Source organism: Borostomias antarcticus (assembly GCF_949987555.1).
Source record: "Borostomias antarcticus genome assembly, chromosome: 8".
In the NCBI taxonomy this organism is placed as follows: domain Eukaryota; kingdom Metazoa; phylum Chordata; class Actinopteri; order Stomiiformes; family Stomiidae; genus Borostomias; species Borostomias antarcticus.
This window is the reverse complement of record NC_140241.1, coordinates 20,177,216-20,197,215: the sequence shown is the minus strand read 5'-3', so window position 1 is coordinate 20,197,215 and position 20,000 is coordinate 20,177,216. Positions and strand designations below refer to the sequence as shown.

At 51.2% G+C, this 20,000-nt stretch overlaps 2 protein-coding genes across 2 annotated transcripts in view; one reads left to right on the top strand and one right to left on the bottom strand.

Annotated features, from left to right (window-relative positions):
* abl1 (c-abl oncogene 1, non-receptor tyrosine kinase) overlaps window positions 1-11,460 on the top strand; it is a 45,162-nt gene extending 33,702 nt beyond the window's left edge. Inside the window, 7 exon segments of the mRNA XM_084442236.1 lie at window positions 885-1,062; window positions 2,889-3,073; window positions 6,455-6,607; window positions 6,840-6,929; window positions 7,225-7,353; window positions 7,878-8,217; window positions 8,219-11,460. Of these exon segments, the coding sequence (XP_084298362.1) occupies window positions 885-1,062; window positions 2,889-3,073; window positions 6,455-6,607; window positions 6,840-6,929; window positions 7,225-7,353; window positions 7,878-8,217; window positions 8,219-9,584 (2,441 nt within the window). The 3' untranslated portion in view covers window positions 9,585-11,460.
* A 1,029-nt stretch (window positions 11,461-12,489) lies between these two features.
* Window positions 12,490-20,000, bottom strand: part of rab14l (RAB14, member RAS oncogene family, like) — a 20,115-nt gene continuing 12,604 nt past the window's right edge. Inside the window, exons 5-8 of the mRNA XM_084442514.1 lie at window positions 18,894-18,960; window positions 16,506-16,593; window positions 15,888-15,918; window positions 12,490-15,356 (exon numbers count right to left, since the gene is read on the bottom strand). Of these exons, the coding sequence (XP_084298640.1) occupies window positions 15,179-15,356; window positions 15,888-15,918; window positions 16,506-16,593; window positions 18,894-18,960 (364 nt within the window). The 3' untranslated portion in view covers window positions 12,490-15,178. The remainder of the gene's footprint in view (window positions 15,357-15,887; window positions 15,919-16,505; window positions 16,594-18,893; window positions 18,961-20,000) is intronic.

Sequence of the window (20,000 nt, the reverse complement as noted above, 5' to 3'; positions counted from 1 at the left end):
ATTACTATTGTGAATCCCAAACAAACTAACAGACTTCGTATTTTGGAGTCCGTGCATTGATCGATGCAGTCCATTCAAATAGGCATCAAAAGATAAAGTAGGCCCACTTAAAATGACCAATTACATCCTCAGATCCGATTCAGGCAATTGAAATGAACATCTCAAAGTAGCCTACAGCCGTCATTCAAAGTGGCAAAGGTGAGTGAATAAAGTGAAAGTCAGCCCAGTGGTGTGCATGCAGCCCTAGACATCTATAGGGCATGTGAATCATGAAATCCTAACATCTGATTATATCGGATGAGAAATAGACATTAAATGGTGTATAAAGGCTTCACAACAGCTAATCACTGCGACAAACACCTATAACATAATATTATAATATAATTACCGGAATTTCTCCCGTTTGTCCGGGACATTGAAATGTTCCCGGACATGTGGACCGGCACCGAACGACCCTGCTAGACTGCGACCCGACCTAGCCTAGCCTAGCCTAGCCTAGCCTATCTGGACATCAGTCATCTGCCTCATCTTTCATTCCACTCCACCACATCTCTCCACCAGCATATAAGCCTGTGTTATTCTGCGGTTGTTACACAGGGGGCCTGTAGCTCAGGAGGTAGAGCGGGTCGTCCGATGATCGTAGGGTCGGCGGTTCGAATCCCAGCTCTTCCTGTCCACATGTCGAAGTGTCCTTGGGCAAGACACTGAACCCCAAATTGCTCCCAGTGAGCAGACTAGCACCTTGCATGGCAGCTGCCACCATTGGTGTGTGAATGTGTGTGTGAATGAGAAGCCTTCATTGTAAAGCGTTTGGATAAAAGCACTATATGAGTGAAGAACATTTACCGTGTGTGCGTGCGTGTGTGTGTGCGCGTGTGTCTCAGGTGTGTGCACGCGGGAGCCCCCGTTCTACATCATCACAGAGTTCATGACCCACGGGAACCTGTTGGACTACCTGAGGGAGTGTAACCGTGAGGAGGTGAACGCCGTGGTGCTGCTCTACATGGCCACGCAGATCTCCTCCGCCATGGAGTACCTGGAGAGGAAGAACTTCATCCACAGGTCAGACCCCGCCCCTCCCTCTCTCTCTCCCTCCCTTTTCTCTCTCTTCCCCTCACTCCCTCTCTCTCACTCTCTCTCCCGCTCTCTCCCTCTTTCTTCCTCTCTCTCTCTCCCTCTCTCTCCCTCCCTCTCTGTCTCTCCCTCCCTCTTCCTCTCTCTCTCTCTCTCTCTCTCCCTCTCTCTCCCCCCCTCTCTCTCTCTCTCTTGTTCCCCGTCTCTCTCTTCCTCTCTCTCCCTCTCTCTCTCTCTCCCTCCCTCTCTCTCTCTCTCCCTCCCTCCCTCTCTCTCTTCCTCTCTCTCTCTCTCTGTCCTCCATAGAGGAGAAGCTGTGCTGTTTCTCTCCAGCCTCCCCCCTCCCAAGACCTTCGGCCTCTACCAGCTGGACGTGGAAGACTGTTACCACCTCTGTCCTCCTCTCTGTCCTCCTCTCTGTCCTCATCTCTGTCCTCATCTCTGTCCTCATCTCTGTCCTCTGCCTCTTGTCTTTTTTAGGTCTCAGGTTGTATTTCCCACGTCATCACAGAGAGATACAGACATTTTACTATAGTTGGATGAGTGAAAGGGTCGCGCCAAGGAATCCATTTAAAGCTTGTAGTAGAGGGCCCAGTTACTCACAGCAGTGACCAACAGGATACTGGCCAAATATCCATAGACGCAACTATATATAAACAAACATACAGGCATGCTGACACAGTCCTAGCATTCGTTTACACTTGTAGTCGTATAGTAGGTCCCCCCTTCTCTTTCTCTCTGTCTCTCTCTCCCCCTCTGTCTCTCTCTTTCTCTCTCCCTGTCTCTCTCTCCTCCTCTCTTTCTCTCTCCCTCTCTCTCTCTCCTCTCTCTCTCTCTCTCCCTCTCCTCTTCCCAGCTGTTCTCTCTCTCTCTCTCCTGTGCTGTCAGCCAGTCAGACATGTGTATACCAGGCCCTCTATAAATATGTGCCTGGTGCAGTAGGATAGGCTTTGCCTCGGCGTGTTTTTACCAAGACAATATGATCTACGTGTTTTCTGTTTGCCAATCTGCTCTTAATCGCCAAACCTGTCGAGACTCAGCTCTGGTCTGGCTCCCAAACAATGGAATGCCGACGCAGCACATCTGAGCAGACTGAATATCCAATCAGCTGCTCCACGCTACGCTCGGCTTTCATTTCATGATTAACCGCCATTTTAGTACAAGTCTTCATTGTTCACAGTAGTGAGTGAACACCTGCGTCTGGAGGTATTATCTAAGATCCAGATCCACGGTTGGCGTGATTTTAATTAAATATCTGGACCAAGTGTCCTATGCTCCCCTAGGCACCCCCTCATCGCTGTGGAATTCACACAATGCTGGAAGAGTTGGAACTGTACTTGTTTAGATATTCAGAGTGTATTGATCAAAGGCTCATATATCCCCTTCCCGTTACTGCTGGTTGTAACGGCCTGGTGGTGCTGGTTGTAACGGCCTGGTTGTAATGGCCTGGTGGTGCTGGTTGTAACGGCCTGGTGGTGCTGGTTGTAACGGCCTGGTTGTAACGGCCTGGTGGTGCTGGTTGTAATGGCCTGGTGGTGCTGGTTGTAACGGCCTGGTTGTAATGGCCTGGTGGTGCTGGTTGTAACGGCCTGGTTGTAATGGCCTGGTGGTGCTGGTTGTAACGGCCTTGTTGTAATGGCCTGGTGGTGCTGGTTGTAACGGCCTGGTTGTAACTGGCTGGTTGCGCTGGTTCTAACGGGCTGGTCGTGCTGGTTCTAACGGGCTGGTGGTGCTGGTTCTAATGGGCTGGTGGTGCTGGTTCTAACGGCCTGGTGGTGCTGGTTCTAACGGCCTGGTCGTCCCGTCTCCCTCAGGGATCTGGCAGCCAGGAACTGTCTGGTGGGGGAGAACCACCTGGTGAAGGTAGCGGACTTCGGCCTCAGCCGGCTGATGACGGGAGACACCTACACCGCCCACGCCGGAGCCAAGTTCCCCATCAAGTGGACCGCCCCCGAAAGCCTGGCCTACAACAAGTTCTCCATCAAGTCCGATGTCTGGGGTGAGTCAGCAGACGCGGTGTGAGTGTCTCGGTCAGGAGTGGACTTCAACAGAACGACTACGGAAGGAAAAACAACAACTTTCAGGCGCGAAAACACACTTGGCTTAGGGGGCGTGTCCACCGGGGAGCTGTGTTTTAGAGCTGGCGCTGTTTTCTCGTTGTTTACAGTCGGTAATGAGCTCTAGGGCGCTATAGAGACGAGAGCTGTGTTCTCAACTCATCTCTGCAAGAAGTACTACAACAATCCTCCCTCCTAAGCACTTATTGTTTTTTATTGTATTGTATTGCACTGTACTTTAGATTGCTATTCTTGCACTTTGCCTTCAGCACTAGATTATGCTCTTAGTCACTTGTTTTAGAAAGGAGATGCACTTGTGAGCTCTGGCAAGTAGTAGTACATTGGCTTTTCCTACGTTAAATGCAATTATTGTTAGTTGCTTTGGATAAAAGCGTCTGCTAAATGACTAATGTAATGTTCCAAGCGCTATTTAGCGCTACAGCACCATGAGCTCTAGGCTTTTTTTGCAGGTGAAAAAAGTTTAACTTTTTGGGCTAGAGCGCAGGCTGTAAACGGCTGTTGTGACGAGACAGCGGTTGGTTTTTGCCGAAACCACAGAGACAGCGAACGTTAGCACTGGCTAACATTAGCTAGCTATCTTAGCTTGGCTAGTTAATCTGCAGTCTGCAAAACACGACACTCGTTGCTAACGTAGGTGTAAAACATGGGTAGCCTGGCCAGCTCTAAACTCCAGCTCTAGAGCACTCTACGCAGCTGTAAGACTAGCACTGTTCAGCTACACACAGCTCGTTGGTGGACACACACCCAAGCCCCCAGGATTCGAAATCTAAAGTGAAGGCCTATTGAACCGCGCCATCTTGGCTAGATTTGTAGTCATTTGGCTATTTCCGGTGACTTTTGTACTTGCGCAGTTGAGCTTTTCTGTCCGACGCGCGTCCACGAAAAAGTTCACCTTTATGTGAAATGTAGACGCACGTTCTCGGCTCTCCCCGCTTTGATTTAGCAATGAAAACCGGCTTGCATATTAAACTGTTTTTGTCAAATATATCCATTGGAGAAATTATTTTTTCATCAAGGCATCTTAGTTTTAACAGGTTAAATATAACTGAACATGTTTTGTTTGATAGTAGATAGTATTCATTCCGTTCGCGATAACGTTATTGCAGCCAGGCTAAATTCCTCCAGGGAGCCAGTGACCGGCGAGTTGAAGAGCTTCACTCCCCGCCAGCAGGAGCTTTGGCCGCGGCTACCGCATCTCGGATAACCCGCTGAGTTCCTGGCTGCTATTTCACATTCGCCCTTGATCAATCCCAATATCGATCCATGGTAATAATGAATCAATCGTTCAGATCGGCAGTGCTGCATGCATGTTACAACATCATTGTTAGCTTTATTAACATAACCATAGCCTACATTTATCTCTCTAACGTTAGGCTATCCATCTTACACCAGTCGGCCATTCGATAGCTAGAAGCGGTCAACGCCAACGTTGACTGAAAACACCCAAACTCAGTGTATCGTTTCATCTTTATGCCTACACATCAACTCCTTTCCATTGTATGTGAATAAATTACTGTTATTCTAAAAATATCCCATTTCTGTCCATTCCTGGAAAAGGCTAATAATTGCTGTCAAATGATCACTCCAGTTTATCACCGTATCCCACTACCATTTCAACTATGCACAGGAGGTTGTCTTGTGGTCATTTTCATTAAAAAATGATTAGCCTGATCAGTTTGTTGTATGTATTAAGCCCTTTTTGAGCGGTGTGCTTTGACTACTCTCCTTTTTTGTGGTCATTTTCATTAACACATTTGATTAAACATCCGCACTGGCCTATGAACGGCTAAAGATTCCCCAGGCAGAACTGGTTGATGCTGCTAGGGAAAGGGATGTCTGGGGCTCCCTGCTGGAACTGCTGCCTCCGCGACCCGACCCCGGATAAGCGGATGACGATGGATGGTATTAAAAGACTTTAGCCGGGACCCCGTTGATGTTAGAATTAATAGGCTACCTTTATTTGTGGTACTTGAACTTGTGTCTGCGTTTCTGGCTTGCCATCATGGATGTATTGTTCATAGGCTATGTTTATCGGATGAGATGCAGTTGTCCGGGCAGGTCAGCTAATGTGATTTACGAATGGAAATACATGCTTGGGAATATTTAGACATTTCAAACTTCCTCTGTTAAGGTGGTGCTGGGGACAGCGCAGACGGCCTGCATGGCAGTAAATTATCAAAAATTAGGCGAAATCTATCTGAAAATAACCTCAGATTGAAACATATTTTGTGGTGAATAAGGCGATATAGGCTTAATGTGTATTTATACGGAGATAAGATTCGATTGATCAAGGGCGAATGTGAAATAGCAGCCACGAACTCAGCGGGTTATCCGAGATGCGGTAGCAGCGGCCAAAGCTCCTGCTGGCGGGGAGTGAAGCTCTTCAACTCGCCGGTCACTGGCTCCCTGGAGGAATTTAGCCTGGCTGCAATAACGTTATCGCGAACGGAATGAATACTATCTACTATCAATCAAAACATGTTCAGTTATATTTAACCTGTTAAAACTAAGATGCCTTGATGAAAAAATAATTTCTCCAATGGATATATTTGACAAAAACAGGTTAATATGCAAGCCGGTTTTCATTGCTAAATCAAAGCGGGGAGAGCCGAGAACGTACGTCTACATTTCACATAAAGGTGAACTTTTTCGTGGACGCGCGTCGGACAGAAAAGCTCAACTGCGCAAGTACAAAAGTCACCAGAAGGCCAGAAAAGCACAACTGCGCAAGTACAAAAGTCACCGGAAATAGTCAAATGACTACAAATTTGCCAAGATGGCGCGGTTCAATAGGGCTTCATTGTTGATAGCGGTCAGTGAATGGAGTGGCTGTATCCAGTTCTATTAATACATCCATGACACACACCCTTAAAGTACTGAAACGGGACGTTTGAGATCATCTAACTTCCGTAGTTTGACGTATTTCCGACGCAAACAAGCTATGAGGGTGGGACATTATGTTTAGAGGAATTTGATTGGAACATTGAAAAGTGGACGGGTTTTAAGAACTTTAGATAGAAGGATAGCGTTGATTGACGGGTGGATGTTGTGAGATTATCGGCCTAAAATCTAAGGTACCTGTTATAAGATTACAACAAAAGTAGAATTTTTTTGGCATACATCGTTGAATAGGTGAACACTATGACCAATTATGTGAACCAAAATGGGACAGAATGCTTTTTTCATTTCAGTGCGACTTTAAGTCGCGTGTGTGTTACCAAACACATGACTCTGTAATCAGCATCTACGTATAACACGTTTGACCTCTCTTTGACCCCTTCTCTCTCCCCTCTGCTCCGTAGCGTTCGGCGTGTTGCTCTGGGAGATCGCCACCTACGGGATGTCTCCGTACCCCGGCATCGACCTGTCCCAGGTCTACGAGCTCCTGGAGAAGGACTACCGCATGGACCGCCCGGAGGGCTGCCCAGAGAAGGTCTACCAGCTCATGAGGGCCTGTATGTACACACACACACACACACACAGCCGTAGTCTGTCTCAGTTCAACATCCCTCCTGTAGCTGCTCAACTCTGGTCGCTTGACCTTTGGCCCATGCCTGATCCAGCCAAACATGCCTATTGGAAGTCGAAACCTGCCGTATGGATACAACACTCATTCACAATAGGATGAGAGAAGACGAGATGCAACTTTGTCCAACCCCGGTGTCTCTCTGTCTCGTCCGTCCCCAGGCTGGAAGTGGAACCCAGCGGAGAGGCCGTCGTTCGCCGAGACCCACCAGGCCTTCGAGACCATGTTCCAGGAGTCCAGCATCTCTGACGGTGAGCTGGCTCTGCCTCCCTGCTCCGCCCCCCTGGAAACAACACGCTACCCGCGGCTATAGGAGGGGCTGTACACGGGGCTAATCTGTGTGTGTGTGTCTGTATGTGTCTGTGTGTCTGTCTGTCTGTCTGTGTGTCTGTGTGTGTCTGTCTGTGTGTGTGTGTGTCTGTCTGTGTGTGTGTGTGTCTGTCTGTGTGCGTGTGTGTGCGTGTGTCTGTGTGGTTGTGTGTGTGTGTGTATATGTGTGTGTGTGTGTGTGTGCGCGCGTGTCTGTGCGTGTGTGTCCCTGGTCAGAGGTGGAGAAGGAGCTGGGGAAGAAGGGGAGGAAGGTGACCCTGGGGTCCCTCCAGCAGGCCCCGGAGCTGCCCACCAAGACCAGGACCCTCCGCAGGAACCTGGACAACAGAGACGGGGACGGACCCGGTGAGACGCTCAGTCAACCTCTGACCCGGAAGTCCACTACTTCATCTTCCCACCTGATATGTTACTGGCGCGGTGGAACCAGGAGACAGAATCCTCTACAATGTGCCGTCATGAGCCACTTACAAAGAGAGAGAGAGAGGGAGGGAGAGAGGAAGAGAGAGGAAGAGAAAGAGAGAGAGAGAGGGAGGGAGAGAGAGGGAGGGAGGGAGAGAGAGGGAGGGAGGGAGAGAAGAGAGAGGGAGGGAGGGAGAGAAGAGAGAGGGAGGGAGAGGGAGGGAGGGAGGGGAAGAGAAAGAGAGGGAGAGAGGAAGAGAGGAAGAGAGAGGGAGGGAGGGAGAGAGAGAGAGCTAGATTGAGTAGTTTAGTTCTGCTGGGAGCTGAGAGAGAGGGAGGGAGGGAGAGAGAAAGGGAGAGAGCGTCAGATTGAGTAGTTTAGTTCTGCTGGGAGCTTAGAGTACGTTGGTTCACACAGCTGATGATTTTTCACCTCTCTCCCCCCCCCCCCCCCCCCCCCCCCCATCCAGACTCAGTGGACCCCTCAGAGGTGGCCGTGTCGCCCATGCTCCCCAGGAAAGAGCGCCCTCTGCTGGACAGTAACCTGAACGAGGACGACCGGCTGCTGCCCAAAGACAAGGACAAGTCTCGCAGCAGCTTCCTGAGCCTGATCAAGAAGAAGAAGAAGACGGCCCCGGCGCCGCCCAAACGAAGCAGCTCCTTCCGGGAGATGGACGGACACCTGGATAGGCGTGGCCTCGCCCCGGACCACCGCGACGACTTCAACAACGGCTCCTCCCCCGTCCCCTTCAACGACAACGCGCATGCCGTCGACCCCGCCAAGTTCCTGGGGGCCAACAACAACGGGGCGGGGGGGCATTGCCAACGGGGCGCCCGCCTACCCGGGGCCCCTGTTCCCGCCCCACGCCAGGAAGAAGGGCGCCCCGGCCGTGCCCGGGGGCAAGGCGGCATCCGCCGCCGTCACGCCTCCCGGCGAGGACGACGTGGTGTCCAACTCCAAGCGCTTCCTGCGGTCGTCGTCGGCGTCCAGCATGTCGCCCGGGCAGGACCGGTCCGAGTGGAAGTCGGTCACGCTGCCCCGCGACCTCGGGCAGCGCCACTTCGACTCGGGCACGTTCGGGGGCAAGCCCGCCCTGCCCCGCAAGAGGGCCAGCGAGCAGAAGGGCGAGAACTCGCCGCGCGCCGGCGCCCTCACGCCGCCGCCACGCCTGCCCAAGAAGACGGACGACGCGTCCGACGAGGTGTTCAAGGACTCCGAGTCCAGCCCCGGGTCGAGTCCCCAGACGCTGACCCCCAGGGTGGTTAGGAGGCTGGGGGCGGGGCAGGGCGGGCTGGACAACCCCAAGACCAGCGCCCTCCAGGCGGAGCTCCTCAAGCCCAACGTGTTCCCCGCGCTGGGCGCGGCCGGGGACGAGTGCAGGGCCCGGCGCCACAAGCACGCCTCGGACGCGTCCTCCGGCCCCAGGGAGAGGGGGAAGTTCCAGAAGCCCAAACCCGCTCCCCCGCCGCCCCCGCCTTCCAGCGCCAAAACGGGCAAGACCTCCCGCTGCCCCGCCCACGAGCTCCCCTGCCCCTCCGACGCCAAAGCCAAGGGCGTCCCCCCCGCCTCCCCCACCCCGGACCCCCACCACCACCACCCGGCCGGCGACCAATCCCGCTCCTCCGTCGCCGACATCCCAAAGAAGCTCCCACTCGGCTCCGCCTCCTCCAAACCGCAACCGCTGAAGACCTCGGCCTCGTCCGGCTCCGTGTCCAGCTCCGGGTCCAGCCAGAGCCCGGGCTTCTCCCCCCTCCTCACCCCCCCGGGCGACCCCGCCTCCCCCACCTCCTTCATCCCCCTCATGAACACCCGGCGCTCGCTCCGCAAGACGCGGCAGCCCCCCGAGCGGACGCCCAACTCGGCGGTGACGCGCGACATGGTCCTGGAGGGGACCGAGCTTCTCCGCGCTGCCATCGGACGCAACTCGGAGCAGACGGGCAGCCACGGCGCCGTGCTGGAGGCGGGGAAGAACCTGTCCAAGTACTGCGTCAGCTACGTGGAGTCCATCCAGCAGATGAGGAACAAGTTCTCCTTCCGCGAGGCCATCAACAAGCTGGAGAACAGCCTGCGAGAGCTGCAGATCTGCCCCGCCGCCACAGGGGGCGCCAGCGCGCAGCAGGACTTCAGCAAGCTGCTCTCCTCTGTCAAAGAGATCAGTGACATCGTCCAGAGGTAGCGGACACACGGCCGACACACCTGGAAGTTGACTTTTCTGGGAGGTGAACCGGAACCGGAACCAACACGCCAAACCCAACGTTGTTCAGTAGTGAGTCTCGGACCGTGGTGGCGTTTCACCCTGGTCGTGTAGAACTCAAGTAAAAGTGGAATGGAGGGGGAAGGCATGCTAGTATGCTACCGGACGGTTTCAGTTACATGCACACTTTGGAGAAAACTGGCTTGGATCTACCCTCCAGTGTTTTCTAGAGATTTCCAAAAAACACTAAAGCCTGTGGTTACTGTGCGCAGAATCAAAGGAACCTTACTCAGACGTTCTTCAGACGTTCGAGTCTTTTCTCATGCGTCTTGAACATGTCTGCTATGTAAAGCCTTAACTATGAATACAAGCTCTATTTGGCCTTGCTGTACCAGAGAGGCCCAGGCCCAATTCTGCATCTACATGACTTTTCATCAATCATTTTCGAAATGATCATGTCTTGTGTTGTTGTTGTTGTTTTTAGACACTAGAGAGAAATCGTTGTCACTCTTTATTTCCCATCACCCGTCAGTGTATTAAACCAATGACAATGTGCAACAACCCTGAACCTCATCACGCCTGAGGATGCCTTCCAGCCATGTTGAGACTGAACACAGCCAAAGCTCACACACACACACACACGTACGTCGTGTCGCCTAATTGGGGACTTTCTGGAAGTGCACATGATTTGTGTATAAATAATTGTGATTGCCACCTCACCTGCCACTCTCCCATCCTCTCCTCAGTGTCTCTCTCTTTCTGGTTGTTTGTTTCATCCCCTTCCTTCCTCTGAGCGGACGCCCGGGATGTGACCTGAATGCTGAGTCAGCGCGTCGGTGTCGAGTTCGAACGGATCCTTATTGCAGTATTTGCAGCCATGAAAGGGGCGTTGGACCCAAACTAGGATGGAGGAACACCCGGGAGACCTTGTCTCCTGTGCACAAATTGTAAATGAATAAGTGCCTTTAACACTACCAGTAGAACCACGGCTGGTGGATCAGACTGCTGATCTGAAGCAGGGGGGTGGGATGGATCGGGTGTCTTTAACACTACCAGTAGAACCAAGGCTGGTGGATCAGATTGCCGATCTGAAGCAGGGGGGTGGGATGAATCGGGTGTCTTTATCCGGCCTGTCCAGAGACCGAAGGCCGACGTCATCTTGTACACTGCTGTCCACAGGGCCACTTGGAGAGGGACCCGGGCACAGGACCAGGAACTCTAAACTCTTGTCAGATATGAATGTTGTTTTTATGTTGTGGTCTTGACTGACTGAACCCCAATGCTTTTGTCACCGTTTTAATGACGTTGTTTCAACGTTCTCTTTACACCACTCGGACCTCACAAAAAAAAAAAAGTTTAGCGATTAGAGAGATGTTGTTTCTCCTGAGAACGAACCTAGTGGACTTAATGATTTAATTAATGACACAATGAAATTACCGTTCACACGTGGCGTGTGACCATAATTGAACAGAATTGGTCGTTATTGAAGACCGTTGTTACCAATAACCGTGGCCGGGCACAGGAGACTATCACACACTCCTCTGCGTTTTGTTTCTCTCGTTGAAAAGATGTTTTCAGTATTAGAGTTGGCCCCCCCCCCGCGCCCCCTGCCCCGCCCCCCTGTGACCCCCCCGCGCCCCCTGCCCTGTCTGTGACACCCCGGGATGAAATCAACCACAAGCTGCCTTCACTTCAACATGGTACTGTCAATGTTGACTAATCTTTTCTCTCAAATTCTCCGACCCTTTGAGATCATGCCACTACATTTTGTTTGTCTTTTGTATCCGAGCCGCCTGATGTTTTGATGACTCATTTTGCTCCTTTGTAAATACAGACCTTTTCCTGTTCCTACTTGTAACCTTGGTGCAATTTTTGTTGCAATAAAATACAAAGCAATAGTGCTACTTGAAATCTATCATTGGCTCCAGTGTTTTCCTTATTTCATCAAGTACACTAAATGTTGAACTATATCCATTGTCAACACTGTCTCATCATGCATGCTGTATACTTACGTCACCATCCATTCAATCACCACGAAAAGTTAATTCATACAATACTTGTCAATAGGGCTCAATCCAGTTGAACAGCAATTTAAGAGCATTGGGTTTTTTCCTTAAAATGAATGATCTGTTATCAATGGCATATGAAAGAGCAAATATAGTAAAATCCATAAACAATGTTTATCAACCCCCAATTAGAGTAAATATAGGCCTAATTATTTTGATGCTGCAGCTCGTTAGGCCTATAATTAGTTTGGCCTATTGATAACCTGAAACATTCAGCCTCGACTGCTGAGAAGGGAATTTAAACCAAGTCACAAACCTTCCTGTAGCGTTGATCCAAATCATAATTAGCATTACATCTGTGTTCGTTTGCTTTAGACTGCCTTATGTTGTATTGACTTGTTTTACACAGGTGAGTCCAGATAAGACGATTATTAAAGGGATATTCTGGAATTTTTGAACTAGGGCCTCATTTTTGACTTACCTGTGATGTTTTTGACTGATAGAGATCATTTTCAGTTAATTCCATGCTGCAGATAGCTTTGGGTCTTTTGGGTTTGCTAGTGCCACCCGTGGAAATTGGAACGACCCAAAGCTGTCTACAGCATGGAATTAACTGAAAATGATCTCCATCAGTCTAAAAAAATTCCAGAATATCCCTTTAATTGATAATTGAATGTCACAAAAAATTACCAAAAAATGCTAAATTACAATGACATTCAATTACTGTAGGTTCAACTAGAACCAGATGGACTTGCGCCTGTAATTGATTCCATTGTATGAAGTCTTTGAGCAAGAACATTAGTCATAGTGAGGCTGTTATAGATTCGTAAAACAGACAACAGCAACAGGTTCTGCATATTGATTTTCTGTCTAGAGCATTTTATTGTCATTATTAAAATCAAATGTCAACATTTTAAAATCATATACACGCAAGAACGTATTTAAATGTTAGCACAGCTCCTTCAAAATTTATACATATGTACGTTTTTTCAACTCATATGGACAGACAAAGCAGAAGTCACGCTGACATCAAAGGAGGCAGGACACAGCACATGGAGGACCCATCTGTAGCCCCTCCCACCAACCAACCAATCAATCCCCACTCCCCCAAAATTAAGACAGCAACTCAAGCCCCTCCCCGATGGAGGGGCCATGACATGGATGATAAGATACATGGAGAGAATAAAAAAAACAACAACCTCAAAACACAAAATGACAGTTATTAATAAGAGCAATTGACAAAGCTTGCAAGACAGAGTACTAGTTTGTACAATGTACCCCGCCCCCATTTTCAAACACTCCCCCTCGAGCCCCAAGACAAAGGATGAAGCGAAAGCCCAAGGAAAAACCACCCGGTATCGTTAGTGAGCAGAGACAGCGCCGGAGGGGGGCGGGGAGGTCAGTCCAGGGGAGGTCAGTCCAGGGGAGGTCTGTCCATACACACACATTTATTCATAGAAACTATGTTACAGACTGTCCCAAGCAAGAAATTACAAGCGTCCCACCACAAACACATGGACTGTACATATCTCTACCGAGCCAGTGCAGTTTCTCTACGATCCTCCAGGTAGCATTGTCACCAGCAGATATAGAAGCAATATATACAGTTGCCCAATCTGGATATCACTCTTTATGGTACAGAAAATTGAGCGGGGGGGTGGGGGGATTTCAACGGTGTTCAATCAAACTCGTCCCATTTCAGGGACAGCCAGGTTGAGGCATGCGTCTCGGTGTTGCTAGCCTACGGGGAGAGTGGACAGGAGATGGGACAGACCTGAGACCTGTTTGCACCACAGGCGGAGGGTGACGATGCCAGGTGGCGCTGATCTGAGGTCAGTTTAGATTCGTCGCATTTTAATAGTTAAGCTACGGACTCATGTCTGGTGAACTGATCCCAGATTGGTGCTTAGGGGTCAACCTCTACCTAATGAAACCTGATCCCCCCCCCCCTCTGCTTGACATGTGCTCCACAAAAAGTATCACAATATTGTAAAACAGTTGTTTAATTTTTTGTTGACAGAAGTGAATCCAACAGCAGTATGTAAAGCAAGCGCGGCAAAAGAAAAGAGATTAAAAAGTAATAATATTAACATATAATCATAACAATAAGGCAACAAACAAAGAAAATGCTGGTAGGGACAGATTCTACTGATATGGCGGGGGTGCCGGGGGGGGGGGCAGGGGGGACAGAAGAGTTGGTGCAATGAAACTGATGATCTGGAGGAATTCTTCCCATAAAGGAAAGAAAAACCATCATCTTTTCTTAAAGTGTCGTTAACTTAGTCAAAAAGGTCCCCAACCCCACCCTCTATAGACACACACACACACGCGCACGCACGCAAAAACACACGATCTGGAAACCAACCAGAGCCCTTCCTGCGCCATGATCCAGGGAAAGGAGATGGGAATATCTGGAGAAAGCAGATGGGGATATCTGGTGAATATTTGGGGAATTCCAGGTCTCCGTTTATTTATTTTTTAAGTGTAACTCCCCATTTGACTACACTAGGTGTCGCCATGTAGGAGAACCCCAAATCTGCACCATCTAATAAAAGGCTTGAGTTCAACTGGACTTTATGCATCCATTTGCACAAAGACACACACTCTCACGCACACTCAACGACACACACTCAACGACACACTCAACGACGCACACTCAACGACACGCACTCAACGACACGCACTCAACGACACGCACTCAACGACACGCACTCAACGACACGCACTCAACGACACGCACTCAACGACACGCACTCAACGACACGCAAACAGCTTGCAAGCAGAAAACCAGGCTGCGTCAGACGTTACCTCACTGACTTCAGGGAGCAAATCCCTGGACCTAGGAGAGCGTGACCATGACCACGGGGGGGGGGGGGGGGTGAAGAACCGGACGCCTTTCAACTCAATTAAAAGAATCCTAGATCGGTCAACCATGCAGGAGTGATTTAAGAGCGGAGCAGCGAGAAGAGTTGAGAGTTCAACATCGGCGGCCGTAGTACTTTACACAGGCTTGGGTTTTTAGCGATCTGGTGGATGTAACTTGATATGGTGTCTATTATAAAAGGAAATGATTTTTAAAAAGCATTTTGTCTTGATTTATTATGAACGTTACCTATCTAGGTGTCAGTAACCTATGTCTATATAGAGTGTGTGAGTGTGTGTGTGTGTGAGAACTGGTATCCCACAGCAGATGAACTAGACTGACTGGTGCACGGGAGGAGTGGAAGAGAGGGAATGAGAGAGAAAGAGAGACAGAGAGAGAGAGAGAGAGAGAGAGAGAAAATGTGAACAGACATACGGGCCATAGACAAGGAGAGTGGAGGAGTAACAAGAGATGGGGAGAGAGAGAGAGAGAGAGAGAGAGAAGGGAGAGAGAGAGAAGGGAGAGGGGCAGTCCAAACAGCCCAGCCCAGGTCATCCATCCATCCATCCATCCATCCATCCCTCCTTGACCTTCCCTCCAACCCCACGCTCACCAGGCCCAGTACAGTGGAGTGGTAGAGGTGTGTGTGTGTGAGGAGGAGAAAGAGAGGGATGGTGAAAGAAAGAGAGAGAGAGGGGGGGCGGTCCCTAGCAGCCGCAGCCCTCTCTCTGAGGCTGTGGTTCGCTGGTTAGCCGGCCCCCCTGCGGGGCCGAGGGCTTGTGCTGGACGCCCGACTCGGCGGCGTTGAGGTCCAGGCTGCCGTCCTGGATGTTCTGGTAGATCTTCTTGGCCGCCTCCAGGAAGGCGTCCTCCACATTCTCCCCCCTGGGGTGAGGGAAGGGGGGAGGGAGATGCGGTCAGCGCGATACGAGATCATTACTGTCCGTTTACTGACCTCTGGACCATGTTGGGGTGGGACCTACGCCCACCTCCCTTGTTCTCTGTAAAGCGCATTGTGTTGCCTCTGTGTATGAAATGCGCTGTACAAATAAAGCTTTGATTGATTGATTGATTGTCCGCTTCTTTGCAGGCAGGGAAACTCATTTTGTGATGCAGATGCGTAGCGAGTAACACGCCGATACTAGTGGACAGAACAGAGCCCAGTCCATGGACATGACGCAAAGTCAGTTTCCTGTCTAAACAGGAAACGTGTTGATTGTTGGGCGCACTACGCTCAGCGAGGAACGAATCGTATTTACACTGGCTTGCTGGGCCGCGGCCTATGCCCTGTCACAGGGGGGGCGGAGCCTGCTTGAAGCCGCCGCCCCCTGGACAGAACGGCGAGTCCATTCACACACTCGCGTGAATGAGGGATTCTGAGCGGTGTGGCTACTGGGTGATGGTGGGGTCACTTACGTTTTTGCGCTGGCCTCCAGGAATAGCAGACCTGTTGAGACAGGGAACGGACACAAGATGGAGTCAGACTACCGCTCTGGTTAATGGAGGGACTACCGCTCCCTCTCTCAGCTCTTCACGGGGGTCAACTGTTCGTCTCTGGCGCTGCCTCTCTCTCTCTCTCGTTCTCCCCCTCTCTCTCCCCATTTCTCTCTTCCTCCCTCTCTCCCCCTCTTCCCCACTCTCTACCCCTCTCTCTCTCCCTCTCCCCCACTCTCTCCCCATTTCTCTCCCTCCTCCTTCTGGATCTATCCTCCTCACCCCCTCCTCCCTTGCAGGAATGTTTCTCATCTGTGATTCTGAGTCTTTCCTCTCATCCACCCACACAGGAGCGGAGAGACGGACGGATACTGGTCTCTTCCCACCCTCCTCTCTCTATCTCTCCAGAGCCTGAGGGCTGTCCCGTCTCCGTGTCCCCTCTCCCCCTGTCCCCCTCTCTCCGTGTCCCCCTCTCCGTGTGCCCCTCTCTCCCTGTCCCCCTCTCTCCCTGTCCCTCTCTCTCCGTGTCCTCTCTCTCCGTGTCCCTCTCTCTCCGTGTCCCTCTGTCTGTCGGTCTCTCTCTCTGTCGGTCTCTCTCACCGTTCTCCTCAGCGAACTGCTTGGCCTCCTCGTACGTCACGTCCCTCTGGGCCTCCAGGTCTGCTTTGTTACCTATGAGGATGATCACCTGAGAGAGAGACATAGAGATATAGAGAGAGAGAGACAGAGACATAGAGAGAGAGATGGAGGGAGAGATGGAGGGAGAGAGAGAGAGAGAGGGAGAGAGAGGAGGGAGAGGGAGGGAGAGGGAGAGAGAGAGAGAGAGGGAGAGAGAGGGAGAGAGAGGGAGAGAGAGGGAGAGAGAGGGAGAGAGAGGGAGAGAGAGGGAGAGAGAGGGAGAGAGAGGGAGAGAGAGAGGGGGAGGGAGGGAGAGGGAGGGAGAGGGAGAGAGAGAGAGAGGGAGGGAGAGAGAGAGAGGGAGAGAGAGGGAGGGAGAGAGAGAGGAGAGGAGAGAGAGGGAGAGAATGGGGGAGGGAGGGAGAGAGAGGGGGAGGGAGGGAGAGGGAGAGAGAGAGAGGGAGGGAGAGAGAGAGGGAGAGAGAGGGAGAGAAATGGGGAGAGTGGGATAGAGGAGGAGGAGAGAGAGATGAGTCAGTACAGTAGTTAACACTTCAGACACTCCATTGTCAAACAAAACAACACAGAACAGCGGTTCCCCCTCATAGAAAGAAATCAGAATCTGTTTACTGCCCTTGTACTTTTACATACAGAGGATTTTATTTAGACACCGTGGTGCTTGACAACAAAACAACCTTGGACAAGTGCAGGACAGGGCAGGACAGGGCAGGGCAGGGCAGGGCAGGGCAGGGCAGGGCAGGGCAGGGCAGGGCAGGGCAGGGCAGGGCAGGGCAGGGCAGGGCATGACCGGACTCGTAATGTGCAGTGATACAAACTTAGTGCAATTGGACTACAAAGAGTGCAGTAGTCAGTTTAGTGCAGTAGTCAGTTTAGTGCAGAAGCGGGGGGACGGGGGGGGGGGGGACGGCTGTGACGACCGAAGTGCTTCAAGATGGAGTGTGAGACAGAGTCAGGCCCGGGCGCATTCCGGGGGCTCTTGAATAGGCGGATCACGCCCCCCTCCAGGATAGAGAGGTGTGTGTGTCTGGGGGACAGGGGGTCAGAGGGGGGGACAGGGTCGCGGCTGAGAGGGGGGGGGGGGGGGGGGGTGAGGGGGTTCCCTTGCTTTTCAAAACAACAACAGACCTCGTTCAGGTCATTGGCAAGGCGTGAGTCGTCAGTGGACCGGGGGGGGGGGGGGGTTTGGTTTGTAGAAAACACGCATTATTAGCGACTGTGTGTGTTACAGCCACTGGCTTCCAAACACGCGTGACCGCCTCCGATGAACGCGGCCGTGCCGGGCTACGCCCCGCCTACGAAATACAGCGACCTCAACGGCACGGTAGTGGGGGTCGTACTTATGAGGCGTGAGCTTGACCCGATTCAACCGGAGCTACACGCAAGACTGTACATCTGACAGATCTTTGGGCTCATAAATAAGCTCTCAAAGTCACTGTCACTGACAATATCCACACTCCCACGCACAGTGCCGGGGCGTGGAGGGGGGGAACTGGACCCACGGGGCCTCGGAGACGAGCTGTCGGTCCCGGACAGCGTGTGGGCGGAGCTCGGGAACGTTCTGGATGTGGTCTTTGTGAGGAGGGCAGATGGATGAGAGTATATCCCATCCAGACGGATCACGGAGCGGAGGACAGAATCGTCTCGTTCAAAATCCGATTAAGATGAGACTCTGGGGGCGTCCAGCTACGCTGGGAAAGAGGTCTAGAGAGAGTGAGAGGGTGAGAGAGAGAGGGTGAGTGAGTGAGTCAGTGAGTGAGAGTGAGGGTGAGTGAGTGAGAGAGAGGGTGAGTGAGTGAGAGAGAGTGAGAGAGAGGGTGAGTGAGTGAGAGAGAGTGAGAGAGAGGGTGAGTGAGTGAGTGAGTGAGTGAGAGGGTGAGTGAGAGAGAGGGGTGAGTGAGAGAGAGGGTGAGTGAGTGGTGAGTGAGTGAGTGAGTGAGTGAGTGAGTGAGAGAGAGAGAGGGTGAGTGAGTGAGTGAGTGAGTGAGAGAGAGGGTGAGTGAGTGAGTGAGTGAGTGAGTGAGTGAGTGAGTGAGTGAGTGAGTGAGTGAGTGAGTGAGTGAGTGAAAGTGAGTGAAAGTGAGTGAAAGTGAGTGAAAGTGAGTCAGTGAGAGGTCTAGGTGAGAGTGAAAGGGGTTTTGGAGGGACAGACTGGAGAGGAGAGGGTGAATATTAGAGGCGCAGGTTGGGTCAGGATGGGAGAGGAGAGGAGAGGAGAGGAGAGGAGAGGAGAGGAGAGGAGAGGAGAGGAGAGAGGAGAGGAGAGGAGAGGAGAGGAGAGGAGAGGAGAGGAGAGGAGAGGAGAGGAGAGGAGAGCGGTGGAAGGAAGGCAGTGTTAAGCTGTGTACTCACGGTGTTGGGGTTGGTGAGGTTTCTGGCGTCAGTCAACCAGCTGCTCAGGTGGTTGTATGTGCTTCTCCTGTGAAACACACACCCACGAGAGAGAGAGCAGCAGACGTTACCATGACAACAGGTGAACAAAAGAGCGACACACACACACACATCTCAGCTAAGTGTCAGTGGGTCTGTCTGTACCCAAAACCTCTCGATATTCAAAAGCCTTGGTGGTATCGTCTACAGGGCCTCGGGGAGGTGTGAGGGGGCGCTCAGGGGGGACATGGCGACTAGGGAACAGAACATCCTAACTAGGGCTGGGTATCGATTCGAATTTCAAGAATTGATTCGATTCCGATTCACAAGGTTCAGAATCGATTATCATGATTCAATTCGATTCGATTCAATATCGATTCGGTTAGTGTATTTTTTTTTTTAGCTGTAACCTTAATTACATGACTGCCAAGTTATGCAGCACATCAATACTAGGGCTGGGTATCGATACTGATTTCCAAAAATGAATGAATGAATGAATCATTGAATGAATTAATGAACTATTCATTCTTTCATTTATTCATTCATTCGTTAAATAAAAGATCGATTTTGGGGATTCATGAATCGATTCTGAATCATTTGATTCAGAATCGATGAATCGATTTTTAAACCCAGCTCTAATCCTAACCCTCACCCTCCACCAGGGAACCGCTGAATATCCACTGACTGAGAAGGAGCAATGATTCAGCTATGATGCTTCTCTTCTAATCTAATCTCATCTTTTTAACTGCATGCTAAGGACCCTGGTGAAGTGCACTTCTCTGGTGAAATAAACTTCCTCTATAAGACATCAAAGACAGAGAGAGGTCAACGGGAGGAGGTGGACATTAGCCGTGTTTGCTTAGCGAGGCGCTGATACCATCTCACAGTATTGCAGTATGTGGACAGAGAGGGATGGAGGGAGGGCAACAGGAAACACTAGTGAGGGGGCAACAGGAAACACTAGTGAGGGGGCAACAGGAAACACTAGTGAGGGGGCAACAGGAAACACTAGTGAGGGGAAACAGGAAACACTAGTGAGGGGCAACAGGAAACACTAGTGAGGGGGGCAACAGGAAACACTAGTGAGGG